Source organism: Megalops cyprinoides, chromosome 16 (genome assembly GCF_013368585.1).
Source record: "Megalops cyprinoides isolate fMegCyp1 chromosome 16, fMegCyp1.pri, whole genome shotgun sequence".
Lineage (NCBI taxonomy): Eukaryota > Metazoa > Chordata > Actinopteri > Elopiformes > Megalopidae > Megalops > Megalops cyprinoides.
The window spans coordinates 26856417-26878456 of NC_050598.1; the positions used below are offsets into that span (position 1 = coordinate 26856417).

General features: G+C 43.7%; 3 protein-coding genes across 4 annotated transcripts in view; all 3 read right to left on the reverse strand.

The window, feature by feature from the left end:
* The window catches only part of si:dkeyp-44a8.4 (collagen alpha-1(XXIII) chain), a 155592-nt gene extending 149262 nt beyond the window's left edge, over positions 1-6330 (reverse strand). Inside the window, exons 1-2 of the mRNA XM_036547747.1 lie at positions 5655-6330; positions 3638-3707 (exon numbers count right to left, since the gene is read on the reverse strand). Coding sequence (XP_036403640.1) covers positions 3638-3707; positions 5655-5954 — 370 coding nt within the window. The 5' untranslated portion in view covers positions 5955-6330. The remainder of the gene's footprint in view (positions 1-3637; positions 3708-5654) is intronic.
* Positions 6331-8368: 2038 nt separating this feature from the next.
* Positions 8369-14873, reverse strand: LOC118790748 (dual specificity protein kinase CLK4-like). Its single transcript, XM_036547748.1, has 13 exons — positions 14753-14873; positions 13485-13642; positions 12479-12722; positions 11663-11753; positions 11224-11290; positions 10885-11001; positions 10624-10790; positions 10183-10277; positions 9886-10015; positions 9676-9758; positions 9406-9485; positions 9158-9248; positions 8369-8756 (listed from the first exon to the last, which is right to left on the reverse strand). Exons 2-13 carry the CDS (start codon positions 13640-13642, stop codon positions 8610-8612), a joined length of 1470 nt encoding a protein of 489 aa, XP_036403641.1. The 5' UTR covers positions 14753-14873; the 3' UTR covers positions 8369-8609.
* A 751-nt stretch (positions 14874-15624) lies between these two features.
* The window catches only part of LOC118791143 (ras-GEF domain-containing family member 1C-like), a 30989-nt gene continuing 24573 nt past the window's right edge, over positions 15625-22040 (reverse strand). For both annotated transcript variants that reach the window (XM_036548419.1, XM_036548420.1), the window contains exons 8-14: positions 21916-22018; positions 21372-21451; positions 20928-21023; positions 20202-20297; positions 19732-19855; positions 19481-19553; positions 15625-19137 (exon numbers count right to left, since the gene is read on the reverse strand). In XM_036548419.1, the coding sequence (XP_036404312.1) occupies positions 19113-19137; positions 19481-19553; positions 19732-19855; positions 20202-20297; positions 20928-21023; positions 21372-21451; positions 21916-22018 (597 nt within the window). In that variant the 3' untranslated portion in view covers positions 15625-19112. The remainder of the gene's footprint in view (positions 19138-19480; positions 19554-19731; positions 19856-20201; positions 20298-20927; positions 21024-21371; positions 21452-21915; positions 22019-22040) is intronic.

Genomic DNA, 22040 nt, shown 5'->3' on the forward strand with positions numbered 1-22040 from the left:
AGGCTGCGAGTCCTGACGACCCCGCCCCCCTGCCCCCCGCACACACACTGTCCCCCCTGTCACATGTCAGTCACCAGTGTGTCTCAATCCAAGCATGACTTCCAGTAATATTTCTGAGTTATGCACGTCTGGACCTCAATCCTCACTGTGTTATAAATAGGCCCCACACAGGGGCAAGGCGGCTGGTGTGTTGTGGCTGTGATTTTTAGCACACAGACCACTGATCTTTGTATCCCGGGCACTGCCTGGGAACCACCCCTGCTACCCTCAGCGTTTCAAATGTATATGTCATATCCTGAAGACCCAACCTGCCGTAAACCCATATTAGTCTGGGTAATTTCATAACTGGGGGGGGGGGGGGGGGGGGGGGGGGGATTGACTCTTTCACCTTAAACTTCTGCTTGACAAAATGGCGCTCTCTTACACCACCAGCATTCATGGGAGAAGACCCAGGGGCCAATCCCCTGACAGGAGGGGAGGGGTCTCTGCCACTTCTGCCTGGCCCCTGCAGGAGGCGCCGTTGAGACCTGCTCTGTTGTTGCGACCACTATACCATCTGTTTTGAAAGCAAAAATACCTTCCCCTCTGATCCTGCCTCTGGGTGCCACCGCGAGCCTCAGGTTACAGGTGGCAGCCATGGCAGCTAAATGGAAAAAGTCTCCCCTTACATCCAAGTGCGGAGAGGTGCCTCGTTCGGCACCTCAAAGGGCCGCACTCTCAATAAATATCCTGTCCCTCTTTTTCTCTCTCTTTCACCCCCCCCCCCCCCCCCCCCCCCCCCCCCCACACACACACACACACACACACACACACACACACATATATATATATATTAATGGAGCCCCAAATGGTCCCACGCTAAGATACAGTAAAACTGATCCCATAAAGCCTGTTACACAGAAACTGACAGAGTTCCTGAGTAATAACCCAGCAGGTGTCCCTGATTAAGTACATCTGAGGTAGAGCCCTCACATTGGCCCAATGCAGGAAACATTTTCCAGAAGATCTTGATAATGCAGGGATGGCTAAGTCATGCGAAGCCATGTGAAGGCAAAGTACTTCCTGTGCTCGCCAAGTAAATTCCTTTCACAGCGGCAGCATAGTTATTAAAATAAAGTGCTTAAATATTGATATTAACAATATGAAAAAGCAACTGCTGTTACAGACCTTTGGTAGTGCAGAAATCCTCATCTTAATGAGGATGAAAATGAGTAATAGCATTCTCTGCTGATGCCTGTGACCATTTCTGCCTCCACTGAATATTTCTGGATACCGAGACCACCAAACGACAACACAATATATATTCTGTGGGAAGAAAACATAGCTCACACAAGCAAGGAGACATAATGTGTCCTTCTATGTAGCCAGTGGTATTGTTTCTGTCACAAATGCACAACAGAGACGACTCAAGCCTTCTTAGAGCACATCCGCCTCTCCAAAGCGTCCAACGGTGCTCAAACAGGCAACAGAAGTGACGCGAAGACCAATCAGAGAGGGAGCAGGGCGTGGTCACGCAAGTGGCACAAGCAAAAAAGCAAAAGTCTGCAAAGCGTTAGGAAGAGCAGAGTAGCACTGTCCTAAGCATGGGGCAGACCGTAAGGGGCCTAAAAACTCCTCCACCCAGAATATGAGCACTTTATGGAACACAAAGAGGAGCATAAAGAGGCAGCGATGTTGAGTTAGGATGGGGTGGCGTGCGTGTGTGAGTGTGTGTGTGCACGTGTGCACGTGTGTGTGTGTGTGTGTGTGTGTGTGTGTGTGTGTGTGTGCATGTGTGTATGTGTGTGTGTGTATGTGTGTGTGTGTATGTGTGTGTGTGTATGTGTGTGTGTGTATGTGTGTGTGTGTGTGTGTGTGTGTGTGTGTGTGTGCACACGTGTGTGTGTGTGTGTGTGTGTGTGTGTGTGTGTAGGGGGGTGCTCAGAGGGTGTCCTTTCCTCTGCAGCATAAAAAATGAGTCCAATGTGAAAGGGAACAGAGGGTCTGTTATGAAACAAGGCGGCAGCACCTGCCACGCAGAGTCACGGCCATTGAAATCGATGAATGAGGTCTGAAAAACCAAAGCCTTCTCAACTCAGCCATTCTGGAGCACAGCACCGGAATGAAGGTGAAGTGCTCAGTCGCCAAATCTCTGACTCCGCCCTCCCCTAGCCCTGACCCCCTCCCCCCCCCCCCTTCCCTGCCCCCTATCTGCTGCAGTGGCCCTATCACCTCCCTTTACAGCTGCTGCAATGCAGGGGAGAGGCGACGCGGGGGGGGGGGGGGGGCTGAGGGCACAGCGTCAGCTCCAAAATTGCCAGATTGTATGTGTGTGCGTGTGCGCGTGTGCTCGGGGGTCCACCCCCCACCGCATACCACACATTCACCCTCGCAGCGACAAGCCGCGGGCTGTCGTCCGTCACGGCACATTTGGGAGCGCGCTCGCCGATCGCAGGGTTCAGAGCGAGCGAAAACACCATTACCGCTGCTGAAATGAGTAATAATATCAAGTGAACTGGATCAGGGTCAGGCGGTGTTATGTTCACACTTTGGGGTGAAGCGGCGCATACTGCTGCTTGTGGGCCCTCAGGCCGAAAGCACCAAGGATTCAGCTCCGCAGATGTGGCTCAGGAACGGCTTGCACACACAAGTGAGGGAGAAACGTTCAAACAGACTCTGAAATCCAGAAACACTCCTATATTGCCTCTTTGCTGAACGGCTTAAAGAAACGCACACCGAAGCCAGAAATAGTTAACGAGATCTAAAAAGGGTGTGATGTGCCGGGAATGGCCGTGGAAAATCTCACAGCAGGCAGAAACAAACAAACAGTTAAGGCTGAGGGAACAAAAAAAGTTGGGACGTGGCTCATCTCACATCCAGTCACCTAACAAAACATAAGACAGTCGGACAAAAGACTGAAATGCAATTTTCACAAACACAATCCACAAATTACTTTTAAACAGATGTACAGAGGGAGACCTCTGCAGAGGAACGTATGAGCGTGTTACCACCTCAGCGCTGGATCTCCCCCTCCCCTCCCCCCCCCCAGAGGAAAAGATTAACACGTGCTTTTGCCCTGAACAAACAGGACCTGTTGTCTCCTTTGAAAAAACACAGCAGCAAACGCATTCACTAGCAGAAAGCAACGGAAGTCAGTGTTTCACCACTTTAAGTCCGGTTCAACTGACCATGAACCCGCCGGAGCAAAAAAAAGGGTGCATCTTCACCCAGATCATCGTTACTCACACCGTGTTCAGTGCTATTCTCAGCAACATCATAGTCAACACAGAGCAGGAATATCTGAAGCTCATATTAACATTCCTCTTATTCCAACTCCAGTTTCTCTAGTAATATCAAGATGAGAGGGCAGATAAAAGATGGAGCCTGCTTTACCAGACGGCTGAAATTATGTTATCCACAGTCCAGGAAAAGGTTAGGCATATTGCTTCATGGTGTAATGACAGAATCACAATAGACTTAACTAGACTTGTTATTCTCCACTGGACCTTTAACAATTATATTATGGATCTATAGATAATCTATTAGTGTTAACAATTCCAGTTCACTATAGAAAGAAATTTAACCGCCCATCACTCTGTATGCTATGGCGACATGGCGGTTAGTACAACAGCAAAGCCTTGTTGGATACGTGACACACCTGGTGGACAGGAACATTCTGGGCCCACGTCCCTCGCCGTGCGCAGTTTGGGAATAGCTTCATTGAGTCTCTGTGAGGTGCAAAACAGAACAAAACTGTCAAGAGTAACCTTGCTCTGTTGTCAAACTGGGATCAGAGCTTCTGCATCGCACGTCTCCGTAATTTCCACATCTCCACGGTGCATGCGTGCATGCACACATGCACACACGCATGCATGCACACACACAAATTTAATTACACACTTCACACACGCTATACAAATAGACAGAAAGGAATACAAACACACAGAAACAAAGATACAGACAAACACATGTGCATAAATGCGCACACACACACATCCACACGCACAAACAGCCATCCCTGTACAAGATCTAGCTGTCTAGAGCATTGTGATAATACTGTACAACCCCTTACTGAATTAACAGAATCTCTGTTAAACGTTTTTGTACTTGGCATAATCCTCATCAATGCAAAACATACATTCCTATTATATACAGCATGGAAATTGGGTATAAAAAATCTTCATTGTGTCTGAGGGATTTTCGAATTGAAAATGCACATTTTTAAGGCGAATTACTCCTTTTGATTCTTTTTTCTTCCACGATGCTCTTCTGTTGTAATAAGATAAACTAGTACGAAAATAGTGTCTGAGAAAACAATAAAGATTGAGATGAACATCACGTCGCACCCTCAGAAAGTTGAAGTGAAAAATAATTTAATTACCAATCAGAGATAAAGTTCTTTATTTTCAGTATGACTATTGTAATGAGGCCACTGATTGGCTGCAATTTTGTTTAGCATTGCGCACCTGATGTTTAATTACGCATCCCCAAGTGAAAATAAATATATTAATTAGATAAATGAACAAACACATGAACACCTGAAAGAAATCTCATCTCGGGACTAAAAGATTCGTGTTAAAACAGACTTTGTTTGAGTGGCAAAGTATTCGCCCCTGCAAATTTTCTGCGCTTTAATACGCACTCAGACGGGGCAATGAGAAAATTGATCCGACAGGTTGCACTATCTTGACTATAAGGCACTTCGTTTCAAGGCAACATTTAACTACCCGAATAGTTTATGTGACAGCTGATGATGATCAATCAGTAAACGCATGCATCGGGCACAAAAAAACAAGTGGGCAATTTTTATAGGACCATAGCGTAGGTCTGTAAAACATATACGCTTTGGTACTTAATTGATCTTCGGTTTTACAATTTTGACCATAACGAGATATATATTTATATAATAAAATAAAATAACTAAAATATTTTGTGTGGGTGGTTGTTTATTCCGTTCCAGTATCAAAGGAAACGTCCCAAGAGAGACAAACTTATCCAAATATTAATGTTCCATTCGAGGCGCCCGGACAGCAGCGCACACAGTGCTGCGACGTTCACAGTGATTTCAGCGCAGTTCATTATGCTAAAACAAGCTTTGAACCAGCGTCCGTGCATGATTAGAATGCAGCCTCGACCGAGGCTATATAAAAACCATGTGCCGACCTCCAAGTAAATATTATCTTCCTCTCCTTCACTGGAAATAAACTTTTCGTTCAAACGTTAAAACAAATGTGGCACAAGGTTGAGAATGCGTTGAAATTATGCAATAAAAATAAACGTGCTCGATATGTTGAAAAAGTCGAAATAGTTTTTACAAGTTGTATAACACTGCAAACACCTGTGCTACTTGGCAAAACCTTTAAGATTTTTCAGGAATAATTGTTCATCCTTCTTATGCCAGGGGAACAGACACCCAATATTTTAGGTTTCACAGATAAAAAAAAGCATTATGTTACAGTTAAACCAATGCCCAAGGCTTTCAGCGGCTGAACATCATCACCGACAGAATGCCTTTATTGAATAGGTACAGGTAACGACGTTTCCCTAAAAGAGTGCTTATTCTTTCCATGTTCAGTGAACCTGCTGACAGTTTCTCATCTTAAGTGCAGTTAAGTCTGTTTGAGAGTTTGCAGACAGATGCAGGTTATCCGTCAACAAAGTAGATGGGGGCTTACCTCCTGCAGGAGTTTCTCTATCGTATCCCGAAACACAGGTAGTACAGTCCCGTCTTCACCCAGAAAAGAGGCTTCCGGGGGATGGAACACAGACTTTTTCTCCATCTCCAGCGCGTGTACTCTGTGCTCCAACTGGGATGTTTTAAAACTGACCAAAAAACAAATTGCGATGGAACTCACCGACAGCATGAAACATGCGACTGTCGGCAAAGCCACCAAACAGCGGAAAATCAGAGACCTGGGGGCACTTCGACAAACCAATGCCTTGCCATCTCCCTTCGAGTCTCCAGCAGAATCCATCCTAGACGTTCAAGCGAGAAACAGCTCGTGGTGTGAGTTGTTCAAAATATTGGTAGATAATAATAGCTTGATACGTTTCTTTTTCGCTATTTAAACGCGCTCCTTCACAACTTCAAACGCTGACACGGACCGCCGCAAAGTTTCAGCAAAGAATCCGACTGTCACAAAAAAAGAGTTCTAACCTGCAGAGCTTGCTGCAAACTCAGAAGTTGTGAAAGAAGACGCGACGCGCGTGGCGCACTCCTCGCGCCAGCTGCAGGAAGCCTTAATGCCTGCGAGTGGGGCTGCGTCCGCGCGCTCAGGTTGGGCTATTCCACGAACAGGCAAGTGAATCGCGAGCCAGGACTCAGTCAATTTACCTCTCGTGAATTTTCAAGTTCGACAAGCGCAGATGCGCCCGCCCTGGTGACCACGTGGGAAGCGAAAGAAGGGGGAATATACCTCGAAAATCAGATGCACCACGTAAGGATGCAAATTTGAATATTATATCAGATATTTGTTCAAGACTCGCATTTAACGCAAACGTGCGCACACGGTGAATTTGATCTGAAGTGAGCACTAAAGTACTAATTCGTCCAAAGTGTTAAACCGCAGTGCGTCATTTAACATGTTAAAATGTAGCCTACAACAAACACACGCTTTCTCTTTTTTGACGAAATTGTGTTTCACTATAATTGATCCAATAGAATCTCCCGTAATTAGAAGACTGGGGGCAATCAAACGCAGGGACGTTCTAAAACCTGTCAAATGTTTGTTAAAACGATAGGGGGTTGTACGATTGTCGACCAGCCGTTTCCTCTAAGAGTAAAACCATTCTATTTAAACCTCTGACGCAAAACCATAAATGTTTTTCTTTCGTTCTTTATTTTCGTCGTAGAGCTCCTGCGCTTGAAACTTTAATGGGGAATTACTTTAATTCTTAGTTGTTATGCAATGCTTGATGGTAAAATGTAACATTTTGTAACAATATAGCATTCCCAGTTTTCTGTCTGTTTTTAATTTACTTGATTTTCACTTTTATTATTCCGTTATTGTCCATTCACATGGATTGAAAACCCAACGACCCGTAATTTCCTTGGAAACTACACCCATTATTATTATTACAATGAAATTTCAGTAATATATATAAATTAAAACACTAGAACACATAGTTACAGTAACAATTACTGTCATATTTGATAATATAATGTTTGACTATGGGTAGAACTGATGGCAAAAAGTCCAATCGAATCGAATTTCAAATCCAAGGAAAATGCAATTTCTTCTGGTTGACGGTGTAAGATTTGTCTTCAGTCTTAAGTTATCTGTCCTTGGTGCTGAATCGAAGTGACTATTTTAATTCATTTATTTTTAACAAACGACATTGTTAAAATAGTTTCTCTGTAAAAAATATTACTGGAGGGATTAACAATACAACCACTGAATGGATTTGTCATATCTGGAAACGCCAACAGAGGAATCAAAGAACCAAATTTAGTAAACGAGAGCGCAAATTTAACCACACAAATCTAATTGTTGAAAGCGATTAAGTAGAAATAATATTCCCTGCCTATTAGTAAACCTGGCGTTGTGCCAGGATCGGCTGTTCCGCACTGCGCTTCTCACTGGACTCTACTCAAAGAACGGATGCTTTTGCATTGCATCCTTCAACTATTTTTTTAAACGTGTAGCATTCTGTCCAGAAGAAATTCATTGTCGACAAGGTTTACACCTTTAACGAGGAGTGGGATTTAGTTTTCAGTGAAAGCCACCGGAATGAAAGAGCTCCAGGCAGAGGTTTACGTGGATGCCATTTGTCCGCGGAGGGAACTATAAATGTGTGTACACCCTCATTTTCACTGTGGCCAACTATATACTGGCTGTAATAAACTGTGGACGTTGAGCGGTGACCCAAGAAAACATGCGCAGAGAAACTAATTTATAAAATGTAATCCCCAACTCATCAAATCTGAGTAATTTTACATTCAGTCCAAGCAACTTTGACGCAACTATAAGATTACATTGGACTCAAGGGTTTGACTCTTTATGGTTTTAATAACATAGCAATGCTAGTACCGTATACACATGAATGAATGGCCTGACAGTCAAGTCACACTTTCAATTCCGATCCCCTAGTGTTGTTTTCATTACAACTACATATTCTTAAATACCTTTCAATTTCTGGACATATTTTCCATTCATGCCTTACAAAGATTAAACAGCGGTCCTTGGAATGTACCAAAAACTTGAGCCTGCACATACAGAATTCCATTTCGTCTTCATATGACGACTTTGCAAAGCGCTCTACTGCCATCTGCTGTTTCACTTTGGGAGCTACAGAAGAACACAAGAGGTGTTCAGAGGAACTTGGGCTCTATCAAATCTAGACCATAAAAAGAAAACTATTTAACAAAACATATATCTTACAAAATTTGTTTCTATACTACATCGGTTTTATTGAACAACTCTCATATACATTTTTCAAAAGGTATAAATGGCGGCATATAGTAAAAGACAACAAAACAATTTACAAAGCATAACACTTGGATCTTGTGGAGGCTACATAATAAATTAACATCTGAACACAACAGTAATCGTGGCAGGTTGGACTGATGCAGTCTGTAGGAATCTCCCCTGGAGAGTCAGCTGAGGGCAGTGACAAGAGTTAATAGCTGTTTACTTCTTCCCCTTCCTCAGGGGGTCAAAGAAGGGGTGCTTGATGGCCTCTTCCAGGGTGATTCGTTTGGATGAATCATATTCCAGCATCTTCTGGATCAGGTCAAACAGCTGCTCGTGCTCAGAGCTCTTGGAGGACATGTATTGCTGGGAAGGGAAAAAAAACCAGCATTAAACCTTCTCGTCATGTTACAGACAAAACTGGTCAAGCACTCATACAAATGCATGACGTTAATTAAATGTCTTTCCATTCTCAGCATGGTTTACACTCGTACACAGTACCGGTTTTATCTCTTATATATTAAGAGACAAGGCCATTACTCTGACTATAGAGTTCCCTCAGGAACATGAAAGGCCCTTTGGGTATGTACTATGACAAGGCCCCAGTAAATACCTCTGTCTGGTATGTCCGATTTTACCCATTCTTCAAATTCTGTCTTTCTACGTGACGTTTCAGCTCATTTGCATATATAAAGACCTGACAACACGGTAGAGCTTAGAGGCAACCAAGGAGCTCCTCCACATACGCCCTACCCCGCTATGCTTACCTTGAGCGGTCTGCAGTGCTTCCTCACGTATCTGCCAGAAGAGCCGTGCTCGTCCCAGTCCAGCTTGTCGTGATGGACATACCGGTGCTTCCTGCGAGTCAAAGGAAGCAGTCAGGGGTCAGACAGGCCCACCCTCATTTGGAGGCTTGGAACATGCATTCACCTGATGTTTTTAGCCCTCTGAAGATGGGGTGTCAAAGCAGAGGTGTAGCTAATGTGCTGTGTTTGGGTGTGAACTGTGAACTCACCTGGTTTTCTGCAGCATGTGTGTAGGAATAGGACCCAGCACCCTCTCCATCATGGCCAGGTGTTCCTTACTGTCGTGAGTCTGCAGCAAGACAAGAAAGAGGAGGGTCAACTCACCCAACATCATGGGAAGAAGCTGTATGACGGCACTGTACACAGGAAACTGAACTCGTCCAACATCCGCCAACACGATCAACTCTGAACTCATTTTTTTCCAGGAATGGCCAGCCGCTCCATAAATCCCGCACCCATCCCTCCCTGCCACCACTCACCTGAAAGAGTGTTAATCCGAGGTAGTACTCAATCAGAATGCAGCCCAGACTCCAAACGTCACAGGCGTGGCTCCACCCCAACTCTGCAAACAGACAAGAGACTCACTGTGAGAAACAGCTAATGGCCCATTCAAGGACAAACAGACAGCCATTGAAGAAGTACAAAAGACAGTCACACATCAGCAGTGATGCCGTGCGACAAAAACTCACCCAGGATGACCTCTGGTGCACGGTAGTGCCGGGTGGACACCACAGAGGTATGGTGCTCATGGTCATAGGTGGCATTCCCGAAATCCACCACCTTCACGTCTGGGTTCTTCAAGGTCCTCTCATCCCGTTTCTGAATATGCCAAGAGACAACAGCAATCAGTGCATCTTTTCCAGTTGATGCAAAAGCAAGGCTTTTCTCAGTGCCAATGGGTGTAGACACAGCTTCGGCAATACAGCAGTGGTAATACATGCAGGCTAGTACTCTGACAGTGACAATGGAAACAGACATGCCCTCACCATTTTTGGATTGTACTCCATAGTGTAATCTGAATTTATAAAGAGAATGTTCTCAGGCTTCAAGTCTGTGTGCGTCAACTTATTCCGATGTAGAACTGGAACAAACAAAAACAAGCAATGTGTTAGTTAACAAAATCATAAGGAAAAGCACAATCACCATGAGAACCGAGTCTGGTCAAAAGACTGGTTCATTCTGAAATTATTTGCAGGAAACTTAAATCACACTCAGTACTATAGCAAAGAGAGTTCATAATTGTATGGCAATCCCCTATCACTTTTTTCCCCAAAATAGAATTATTGGTGTCATCTACTGCTGATGTGAATCTAAATATAACCGCAATGATTGGCAGTGGACTATAAAGAACTTCAATGGGCTACATAAGAGTCACTCATAGTTTGTATGAGTGCATTCAAAAAGGTTTCTTGGCTTGGCGTACTCACAGCGCACTGCTCTGAAGATCTGATATGCCATGTGTCTGATCTGGTCCATAGGAAATGGCTGGAAGCTGTTCTCTTTCAGGAAATCATAGGTGCTCAGACCCAGCAACTCAAACACAATGCAAATGTGACCGTGGTGATCGAACCAGTCCAACATCCGCACGCAGGCACTACAGGGGAGACAAACAAATGCCAAACATGGTCAGGCTGCGATCAAGCGGCATCACAGACATCCTTTCAGGGGTGAGAATCTGGATCACTTACTATCGCCTGTCACAGTCGAGCGAATTCATCTGTTCCAACACCTCAACCTCAGACAACGCTGCTTCCCGATAACGGTCAATATTTTTAATGATCTTCAGTGCCACTCGAGCACCACCTCTGCAACAAAGAACATAAGAGTCAGACATGCAGGAAGGCCCCTGTGGCCTAAACCCACCAACAGTTACACAAACATGACAACCAGGCCACCCAATCCAGGCCCTACAAAACTGCTGTGTCTGGTCTACTTTCCCACCCACACATTTGCACATTTAACTGAACTCATAATTTCCTGTCTGAACCCACGCAGCACTGTACCCCAGAAAGAGATACTGTACTTACTTTGAATGATCAATGCATTCCACCACCTTCCCAAAGGCACCCTCGCCTAAAGTGCACACAATCTCATCTACAGGAATAAAGAACACCAGTTAGCACAACAGCAGTGATACACAGCCAACAGTCACACAATTAAAAAGACAAACTGTCGTCTAGTACTGAAATAACATTTAACCCAAAAATGAATTTATCATTACAATACTTTTATGAGTTCCAAAGAAAGAGACAGACTTACAAAAAACAAGTGTCATAATCCAAAAGGCTAGACCTTACTACTATCAATTGACAATACATTACTTTATAGTAAACATTCTGCAATACAAACCACTAACAAGCCCCCTCCCCCCAAACTAGGCTAATGCACTAGTTTTGTGTTTTCGCCAAAAACAAAATTTAAAAAAACACAACAAAAAGAGGTACAGAAAAGGTATATATTCTATACATCTTGCTCTCAGCATGTGTCCACTGTGATAGATCAGGTGACCCTCCTCATCATCCTCAAAACTCCTGGATCTTTTCCTGCGATGATTCCTCTGGGATTGGTCACCAGCATCACCATCATAAACCCGCGCCAATCAGGCCAGAACGCGCCATTCATTCATTCAGCGGGGGGGATATTCGGTGCATTCAGATACCGCGCCAGGCCGCAGCAGCAATTTCAAATTCATCCCCGAGAAATGCACAGGGCCCCACATAGTTTGTGTTACAGAAGAAAAACATGGCAACAAATTTTCAGTTGAGGCTTTCTCAAAGTAAAAAAGTAAATGCAATGTAACAATATGCATCAACATTTTCTTCCCCTTTTTTTCCCTTCTACAGCAAAGTCAGGCTTCTTCTAAGGTGGGTTTCTTCATTTTAAGGCATTAGAAATAATCCCACGCCCAACAGTCCTCCTTCTGTGGTAGCAAAATCCCACATAACCCACTATATCGAGTCTTATTCCATTGTTATGTTTTCTACAAGTATTCATTCCTAAATTACGCATCTTCAAAACATTCCTGCTGTCTTTACGGAGGTTTTCACTACTTTCAGGCGGTATTCTAGTTCTACACTACAGTACATGCACTTCCATTCCTGAATGCCTTCTATTTAGCTGTCATTAGGGGGAGCACTAGGGGTTGGGGGGTTCAGTTCAAAACAGAAGAGAGAGACAGACAAAAAAAAGAGAAAGACAAACAGAAAGAGGGATGGGGCATTTTGTAAACTCCAGTAACGACCGTGCGCGCAGACACACAGGGCTAGCCGGACCGGTTCATACCGAGTGGGAGCGGGGACGGGAGGGGCTCTGTCTGCGCCCGCGGCGGTGCCCGCGACTGCTCCGGCGGCTCCGTCCGCTGTTCCCCGAGGACTTGCTGTAGTGGTGCCAGTCTCTGTCCCTCTCGCGCTCCCGGGAGACCACGCCCCGGTCACCATCTTGGTACCCCTTCTCCAAGCTGGGCTCACGGGCTCTCCGGTCCTTGCACTCCAGCCTCTCATTCAGAGTCCTCGGCTCCAGGCAATGCCTGTGTCGCACAAAGGTCACAACCATGCTGCATTCATCTACACAAGCGGTACTACACTTATACCAGACACCAGCATTAGTTTTCAACATTTCAATAACAATGTAAGATTTTACCAGTGAAAGCTAGCTCTGCTTTCCACAGCCAGCACCACGTAACAGCTAATTTATGGTTAAAACCCATAAATGTTCATCCTAGGACACCATGTGTAACACTTTTTAGGCACAGTTGCCATACTATCTGATGTGTAAACCCTACAGACATGTAAATTTCATGAAATTTCTTCAAGGCTTCACAGGCTTGATAATGCTAGAATTCTATAGTGATAGAACACTGCTCATGAGTTGGACAGGAATGTGCTTTACAAACCTGTTAACAGGCATCCCAGGGGGTTCTATACTGGCAGAATACACTGACCAGGACCCCTTGGGCCATAAACACACCGTCCTTAGAAAGGACACTCATGGCTTTGGGTGTTATTTATAAGCCTTTTCAACAGGCTCATAAGGAATGTCTTGTCTGGACCTGTAAGGCACTGGCGAGGTTTAAGTTGCCTTCCGGGAAAGCCCAGCTCTCTAAGACGATTATAATTAGCCAAGGTCATGGAAACTTCCACTGCTCCCAAGAAGCTACTACGATTCCCCACTTGCAATACAGTACTTCAGTTGGAGGACACAGGTGACTATATGGTAATAACTGCGTCTGTTTATCCCACCACTTGTACTGTCCATGTCTATTTAACTCTGCTTAAGAGGCAATATTTACCCTTCGTAGGTTTTATAGTGGTGGCGTTTCCGAGACTTGTTCTCCCTCTCACTGCTGTGTGAGTCTCGCTTCCGTCGCTTGCGGCTCTCAAATCTCTCCTCCCAGCTGTACTCACTGATCCAGCTGCCCGGAGAACGCATTCGCTTCGAGTGCCGCATCTGCCAAGCAAACATCTTCAGCTGTAACCAACACTCAAACTAGTAATGACAGCCGAACACAGGTGCAACGTCTTGAGACGTTACGTTGCGCAACCAAGTTCCGGCTGACGACATGAAACGACTCCGGAGATACAGACACGTCGAAATTATTACTTAACCCAAAAAATAAAAATAAAAAAGCGCACAACTCTCACTTTATGGGTAACATATTAGGCTGCTCTCTTATTCCTGAAATTTAAATCGTTTTACAGTTCACGCCCACCCCTCGAAACAATAGCTAGCTAATTAGCATATTTCGCGAAATAATGCTAGCTAGCTATTGCTAACGACGCCAGTAAAATGGCGAAACGTTCAGCTGACGTTCTCTCGCTTAACTGCAATTTAGTTTGAAGTAAAATGTCCTAACTGGCTATGTTAAACTCCAGAATTATCGAACTACAACACAGAACGAGAGTATACAATTGGACTGGCCACTTTACTATCCTTTCAACAGAGAAATATTTACCCAGCTGAGTGCTAACGTAACATACATTTCCACACGTTAGCGGCTAGCTAGCCATCCAGTTTGGACTGGTTTTAGCTGCGTCACTCAGCAGAAGTTAGCTCGCTAGCTAATATACGAACAAACTTATATTGTACAAGTAAACACCGAACATGAACATTTTGGTAGAATCGTTCATATCTATTACAAGGTGACTCATACCGAGCACGACCTCGGTTGGCTATCTATCTACATGCAGGTATGCTGATTTCGAGGACACAGTAGCGTCAGTCATCTTTTGTTCTCGGGAAGCGTCTACGGCTGCCACGTAACTTCTGCCTGTTAAAATAAACGCTGTTTCCCCGTTATTCCCGCGGATTGTGTTTTAGAACGGCTAATGTGGTTACCTAGCTACGCTTTCCAACATCGTTACCCAGCCATTCTGACCTACTAACCGACCATTACCGTCAGAATTTAAAGACAGTGCCGAGTTACCGTCGTTGTATAACGGCGACCCACTTCTCAGTAATGTCGGCTTGTGCAGCTGACCAGCATTGGCACTTTTAAAATTAAACGTATATGGACAAACCAGGTCTACATATGACTATTCAACAGACTTTCATCCTCACCTCTCCTAACGAATTAAGCCTTTGGAAATACGACACAGATTTCTCCGAACAATGTGAAAATTAATAGAGACGATCGTCACTCCGTCCGCAGCCAAAACTGGCTCAAGATGTCTACCGTCTTCTCGAACTTTCTGTGGAAAACATTATCAGCGTGTCTACGTCATCGCCCACTTGAACTACGTGTCGACAATTGAGTACAATGGTAGATGGGAAATGTAGTTCAAATTAATGTTGCCTGATAGTGACGTACGTTATCCAGTATATGAGCTTTACATTTTGCACTTTTATTTATATGAAATGATTGAACGTCTCCATATGATAAAAATATTTAGATATAAGTATCCAATAGTACATATCCACTTTGTTAATCAACTTTACAGTCGGTCTTGCGCTAGTCGTATGGTAGTATATAATACAAGTTAATATCACCTTATAAATTACTAGTACGCAATTAGCCGTTGTGTTGTTACTTTTAGTTTATAAACTTATGACTAATTGCATTATTGCTTTTATAAATCAAATCGCTGTTTTGCTCCTGAGACTGAATGCTAATATATTAAAATAAATGATGAACAACGTCTATATATGTATACATATGTACATGTAAATCTATATGTATAGTTATTTCTATATTTATATGCATATATTTACGTTGTCCCTAAATAATAAAACTCATGCTCAGACAATTAAACTGCTTTACAGTCCACACAAATCATGGCTCAATTAAAATTTTATTCCAAGGACAATTTCAATATCATAAGCACTGACTTTACAAAAGGAAGAAGAATAAGAAGAAATTAATATTTAGAAACCAGTGACCTTTCAGGCAAACTGTTAAAACACAGTGTTAAAATTACACATTTTAAAATAAAAAATGAATACACATACAGTACTGTACTGATCTGGAAGCAATGGTGGAGGAGAAGAGACTGGTGTGGTATCACAGGTTAAAGAAGAGCTTGGACCCACAGAGTCCCAGTTACACAGAAGTTAAATACAGCGTCAAGCACAAAGCTGCAAGGACCCTTTCCAACACAACATATTCCCTCAAAAAAAAAGAGAAATGACAACAATAGTGACAGTATGTAATATTTTTTGTCAAAGTCTGTCAGACCAGGGAGTATTGGGAGTATCTTGGCAGGGTTTAGTAAGCTTGTACTCACGAGGCTTTTTACCCTCAGTGTTCTGCAGAATCAAAATCCACATGCAAAATAAATATATATGCATCAATGTATGGCAAATATAAAATCCAAAACACGAGGAACATATTTCAATTCATGCCAGATATATGCCATATCTTACAGCATATATAAATCACTGCCACTTTCATATACACAATTTTATTCACATATTGTAGAATATATTTACAGTGTATTTTACGCTATATGTTTAACATTACATATATAAAAGTGACTGATATATATTTCCATTGCATACAGTGCACTTTGGCCTGTATCAAAAACATTCCTTCAATTTTGGATTTTATGAGTTAACATGTTGAGTGTGGTAAGGTGTTCAATGAATCAATGTTTTATGTCTTTTTTTATTTATTTATTCTCACTAAAAGGCAGACCACATACACACACACACACACACACATACACACACACACAGAACAACACAACAAAACAAAAAGACTAAATGAGGGTATTATGTAAGAAAAAAGTCATTTGTGGCGGGAGGGAGGGAGAGAAGAAGGCCCGACAGATCACTGAGACTAAAACAGCCTACAATGTACAACAATACAGCCTACTCCTTCAGACAGGCATAGGTACTGTACACCACAACCACACAGCAGGAAAGAGAATATAAATACATGTTTTGTGCAAAACAGTTTTCTTCACAGCTGGCTGATTAACAGGAAATGTAGTATCATCCAGCTTGTCGTCAGCATGTTTGTTGGATAAATATGCACAGCAAGCCTCTGTGTGCATATGTGAATACTGAGTGTATTTGGTAAACATGTTTTGGATATGCATATCCACAGTTCCCCTTTTGATTTCTGAGGCAGGCGTCAAATTAAACAGACATTGTTAATAATATACAGTGCATACTATACTTACAGTACCACAATGAGAGAGGCCCTAGTTCTTCACAACGCAAACCATTTTAGTTTGTTTTAGTCAGCAAAGCCAGTATCTGACGCCTGAGAAAGGTTAACCATTAAACAAACATCGCCAATGACTTTCCACCTTGTGGTGTCGCAGTCACATGACTGAAAAATACTGCACTGAATGATTTCATTGGCTGTTTCGACCTCTCTGCTTCAGAGACCATGACCGGTGAAGGAGGAAGTGCCTTGCTGTTAGCCAGGCTAGAGACTCGGGTGTTCAAACAGACAGCAGCAGGGCTGTGTGCGCCAGTATGGTGTCAGAGAAATGCAATATCCAGCAACAGAGAGAAAGAAACAGAACTGTCTCAGGGTTAAGTTCACACATGAAGAAAGGTGCCACACAAGCACACCACTCGCAACATCAACCATTTTAAGCAAGGTACAATTAAAAAAAGTCTTAAATAAATATAGAGCGCCCCCATCACATTACACCCCCCTTCCCTCCCTTTCCCTACCCCCTCCCTCCCATAGCTATAAAACAGCAAAGCAAAGCTCCCCACACAACAACATTATCAGTATCAACAACAATATTTTCAAAGTTAGAAGGACCCTGTTGGCCATAACCAACGTCAACTATTACTCATAATTACGTTGTTCCCAGCACAAAGTAACGGATGGTGTGCGTGAAAAGCTGTTGGCCTCTGGGGAAAAAAAACATCTGATCTTCTCATGATGGTTAGAGCAAAGCTTTCCCCTAGCTTCCATCGCAAGCTCTGATAAAAAAGTCTCATTTCACAGGCCACTGTTCACATGAACCTATTTGTCAAGAAATACACTGCAATGGTACAAATCAGATTCAGATGCCTAAAACCCTAATGGCTTCAGTGTTGTGATATGAAAAGCACAATGCCCATTTTAAAACACTGTCTAAGCATGCCATAATAAGAATAAAACCTTTTGAACAAGAACAAAAAAACCCCATACATCTGTCATTACAGAATTCTCAAAGAAATATCTGACAACTGAATATCAGTCAATGATGAACTTCCTGTGCAACAGGAAGTACTCCAAAGTCCAGGGAGAGGTCTCTCTCTCTCTCTCTCTCTCTGTCTCTCTCTCTCTCTTCCTCTGCACAGGCCATTCTCCCTTCATTAATTGATTGTTCGTTGCTTTGTTTAAATTCATTACCACAGAGAAAAAAAAAACTGAAAATTACTGGCATGTCCTTAGAAGTATGAAAAACACAGATGAGAACGGAAGAATGGAGCTGTAGCAGAGTGCAAAAGGTTTTTTTTTCTCTCTCTGTTGTGAATGAGAGATGCTGGATGTTATTTTTCAGAGAGGGGACAGCATTTGCCCACACTTCGCTTGTGTCCACGTTGTCGTCTGCGTAGTCATTGTAAAACCAGTAGCTTTTGTAAGACCACTACCTGACAAGGCCTCCCCAATGAGTGTTCAATACCGACAGCCTTTTTGGAGCCCAGAGTCAGCATGTCTCACAAACAAATATAGAGATGGCAATGGAGAGGCAGAAAGCCAGGTGTACGAGCAGGAAGTTGACCGTGAAGGACACTGTAAATAGGACACAGAGGAGCTGTTTTGGAGGACCCTGCTCCAGTGGGGCCGGTGCCTCTCTCTGGAGCCTCTGTCCTCAGTTTCCATTAGCTCTGCGCCTAGCTCTCTGGGCTGGTTTCAGTCGGGACCAAATCAGCCTTATGGCTTAGGGGACTTTCCAGCACCCTTCACAACAGAGTCACTACAGCATTCACAAGGTTATGTTACAATATTGACAAACCTACACAAGGCTACAGGGCTTAAAAAAAAAAAAACAAAAAAAAAATGAATCATTTAGTCAGTGAAAAAGAAAAGCACTGGTTTGTCTCCCATGTACTGTAAATCTTCAATCTGTAATGGTGGTTAACACAAACCACACCTAAAATACAATAGGCAGAACACACCTCTCACTCACATACACCACTGTCCACATCCATTCAATCTCACTCCCGCTCTTTATCTACAAATATACAGACACTGCTGCGCCTGGTCTGAGTGCCGTAACAAGAAACAGATTTGTATATTTTTCCAGGGCAGTTTGCTTGAGTCCTCAGTATCGTCAATGTATCTGTACAGCTTTAATGTTCTTCTTGTTATTGATGAATCCTGTTCATCATTCTTTTCTTTTTTTTTTTTTTTTTCTTTTTCTTCAATTGTAGTAAAAACACCTAAGTACCAGCTAGGTTCCTTCAGAGTCTCTTTTAGTGCAAAGAACGTGTTCTGCTGAACTGAGGGCTAGCTGCCGAGGCATCCTCATGTCTTCCCAAGGATGGTTGTTCTGGAATTAAAAAAGGGGGGAGGGGTTAAGTAATGCTCTTTCAATCCTGCTATGCGCCAGCATGACTGCACAATGGTATAGTATGCTGTTTAAATTTTTCCATCAATCTTCATTTTGTGTGAAAGATGAACACCCGTATACTGTACCGTGACTGTGCAAGATGAAGATTGATGGAGACTTTTTATTTACAATAAATATAAATGTAATATAATATATAGAAAGTCTCCATCCATCTTCATCTTCCAGTACAGTATTTGAGTGTTCATCTATCTTTAGCAATTGTTATTATAGTTATTGTTATCGCATCTTAGATTCTGAATATTTAATAAATGGCATAATCTACCTGAGAGATTTCCACCTGTCCTTTTCCACCTGGTTCTCTGGGCTTTCGCTCTCATATGAGGCCAGGTACAGTCCTGTTAAAAGAGAAAGGAAGAAAGACAGAGCGTATCAGTGAGGGAGAGGGGGTGCTCCAGGTATTCTACTCAATCAAATTTCATTTAGCATAACATCCTTGGCAATACAAATTGTTGCAGAACACTTGTTTAAAGTGAAAAAGAGGGTCAGGGCAGAGGGGCGTGGCCTCAGACTCACCGTCCTCAGTGAAGATGGGAGCAGTGTGCAGGTAGTGCAGAATGTTGCGCTCCTGCTCGAACGGGCACTCCACCTGCTTCCAGGTCATGAACTCCCCCACCTGCCGCGCCAGCTCCACGAATTTCTGAAAGCAAAGGGAAACGAGCAGCCCCTCAGTGACTCATCCTGACCGCAGTGATCAGGGTCCCACGCCTGGCAACAGAGGACAGGACAAGGCCGGAGGGGGGAGGATCACCCAGCCGCTCCTCGCCCCTCCTGTCCGGACTGATTCAGACTGCACGTGTCTCTGTGTGGGAGTGGAAGATGTCGATACATCTTGACACATTGTGGGATACTTTGTGACATTGTGAGAAATCAGCAGCCCCTGCTTCACTCATCTTTGGTCCCTCTTTGATCAGGGCACCTCCTCATGCATTGCTTAAAGATAAAAGGCCGCAGCTGGGTCTCACGCAGCGCCAGCGCCGGCTCACCTCAAAGTTCACGTGTCCGTTGGGAAGGCGATTGGCGCAGCCCTCGTTCAGGAAGTAGATGTCTTTGATGAGCAGGCTGAAGAAGGGAATCACGATCTGAAGCAGGAAAAAGGAGAGAGAGAGAGTGAGAGCGAGAGGGAGACAGTGAGTGAGAGAGGGAGGGAGAAAGAGAGGAGAGAGTGAGTGAGAGAGGGAGAGAGAGAGAGGGAAAAAGTGAGTGAGTGAGTGGGTGAGTGATTGAGTAAAAGAGAGAGAGTGAGAGAGAGAGGGAGGAAAAGAGAGAGTGAGTGAGTGAGGGAGAGAGAGAGGGGGAAAGAGTAAGTGAGTGAGTGAGTGAGTGGGTGAGTGATTGAGTAAAAGAGAGTGAGTGAGAGAGAGAGGGAGGCAAAGAGAGAAAGAGAGAGAGAGAGAGAGAGAAAGGGGGGCAAAGTACTAAAGTATAAACTGAGTGAGCACAACTTGGCCATCTAGAGAGACACACACCAGCAGACCTGGCTGTTCAAGACAGGACAGGCTGTGCTCAATCTGTCAGTTTCGAGAGGTGAAGACGAATAAGCATTTCTTGACTTCAATGCGAAAGATGACTGCACTGAGAGAATCTGAGATTAGTTCTGAGGTGTCTGGCACGCACCCAGGGAGGGGAAGTATCTGAGTGGTTGCCAGGAAGGCGGATGGAGAATGCCCTGAGTCAGACTTGCTGTTCAGAGGAGGGATGATTAAGCCTACCTTCTCCCTGTTGCTGTGGGCTGTCTGAGACCGATGGGCTGCCCCTTTCAGGGCCGTCCTGTAGTTGTAGAAGTTTCCGGTCGGGTCCATCTGATGCTGTGTGTGGGTTACAGAGAGTTGATGGTTACACAAAAAGCCTTTTTGCTTTGTCTGTGGTACTACTCTGAGCTCCTGCCCTATATAAAGTCATCCTCTGGCTGACTGGGGCTGAACTGAAAGCAGACTCTGTAACACACACACACACACACTCAGCTCCTGCTGTCACAATTGATTCCTTCTAGTTCAAAAGCCTGAACATGAGATATATGACTTGCACCACAAACTCAGCAGGGAGACATTAAAGTTAATGATCGTGTTTGTGACCAGTGAATACTATTGATCGATGTATTTGTTGATTTCCATAGCATGAATAATGGAGTGAAACATTCCAGGACGCTGCTGTACCTCCAGAATGAAAAACTTCGCTGTCTTCACTTTCCCCCAGGTCTTCTTCAGACGGGACACTGGGCTCATGTTCATGCCAGCTGGAGAGGGGCATTATGGGAAAAAGACAGAGTTCAGAGACTTGTCGGTCCACAGAAACGCAGACTGTGTAAGACTAATGGGAAAAATCTTGATGCACCTCCATGTTTCAGAAGTGACTCATTTAATTGTGTCTCACTATCAGTGGTGATGCACATAGCTCTGACTGATACAGTTCCTCTACTTCATTAAAGCAAGTGGGACATGGATGTTGTACTTGTAAGAACAGTGCTATATCTTTCACGTACAGATACATACGTGTATGTGTGTAAAGTGTAAAACTGCAAGTGTTGTAAGTAAGAAAATAATGACTAAATAAAGACATGGCATACAGATACATTCTGGCCTACCCTGAAACTGTAAAATTTATCATTATTCATGCTGCATAAGCTGACAGAGAGAATTACAGTGTGTGCATTGTTACTTCTACTGAATGTACGATATGCTTATGAAGCCTGGGACTCACAGATTATGGCCATGAGGGAGTTGAAGTTGCCTATGTTGAAGCACTCGCGCGCAACGTCAATGAAGAACTCAATCACCAGGGCACGCTGCTTCTTCTTCGCCGGCTGAGGGAGAAATAAATAACGC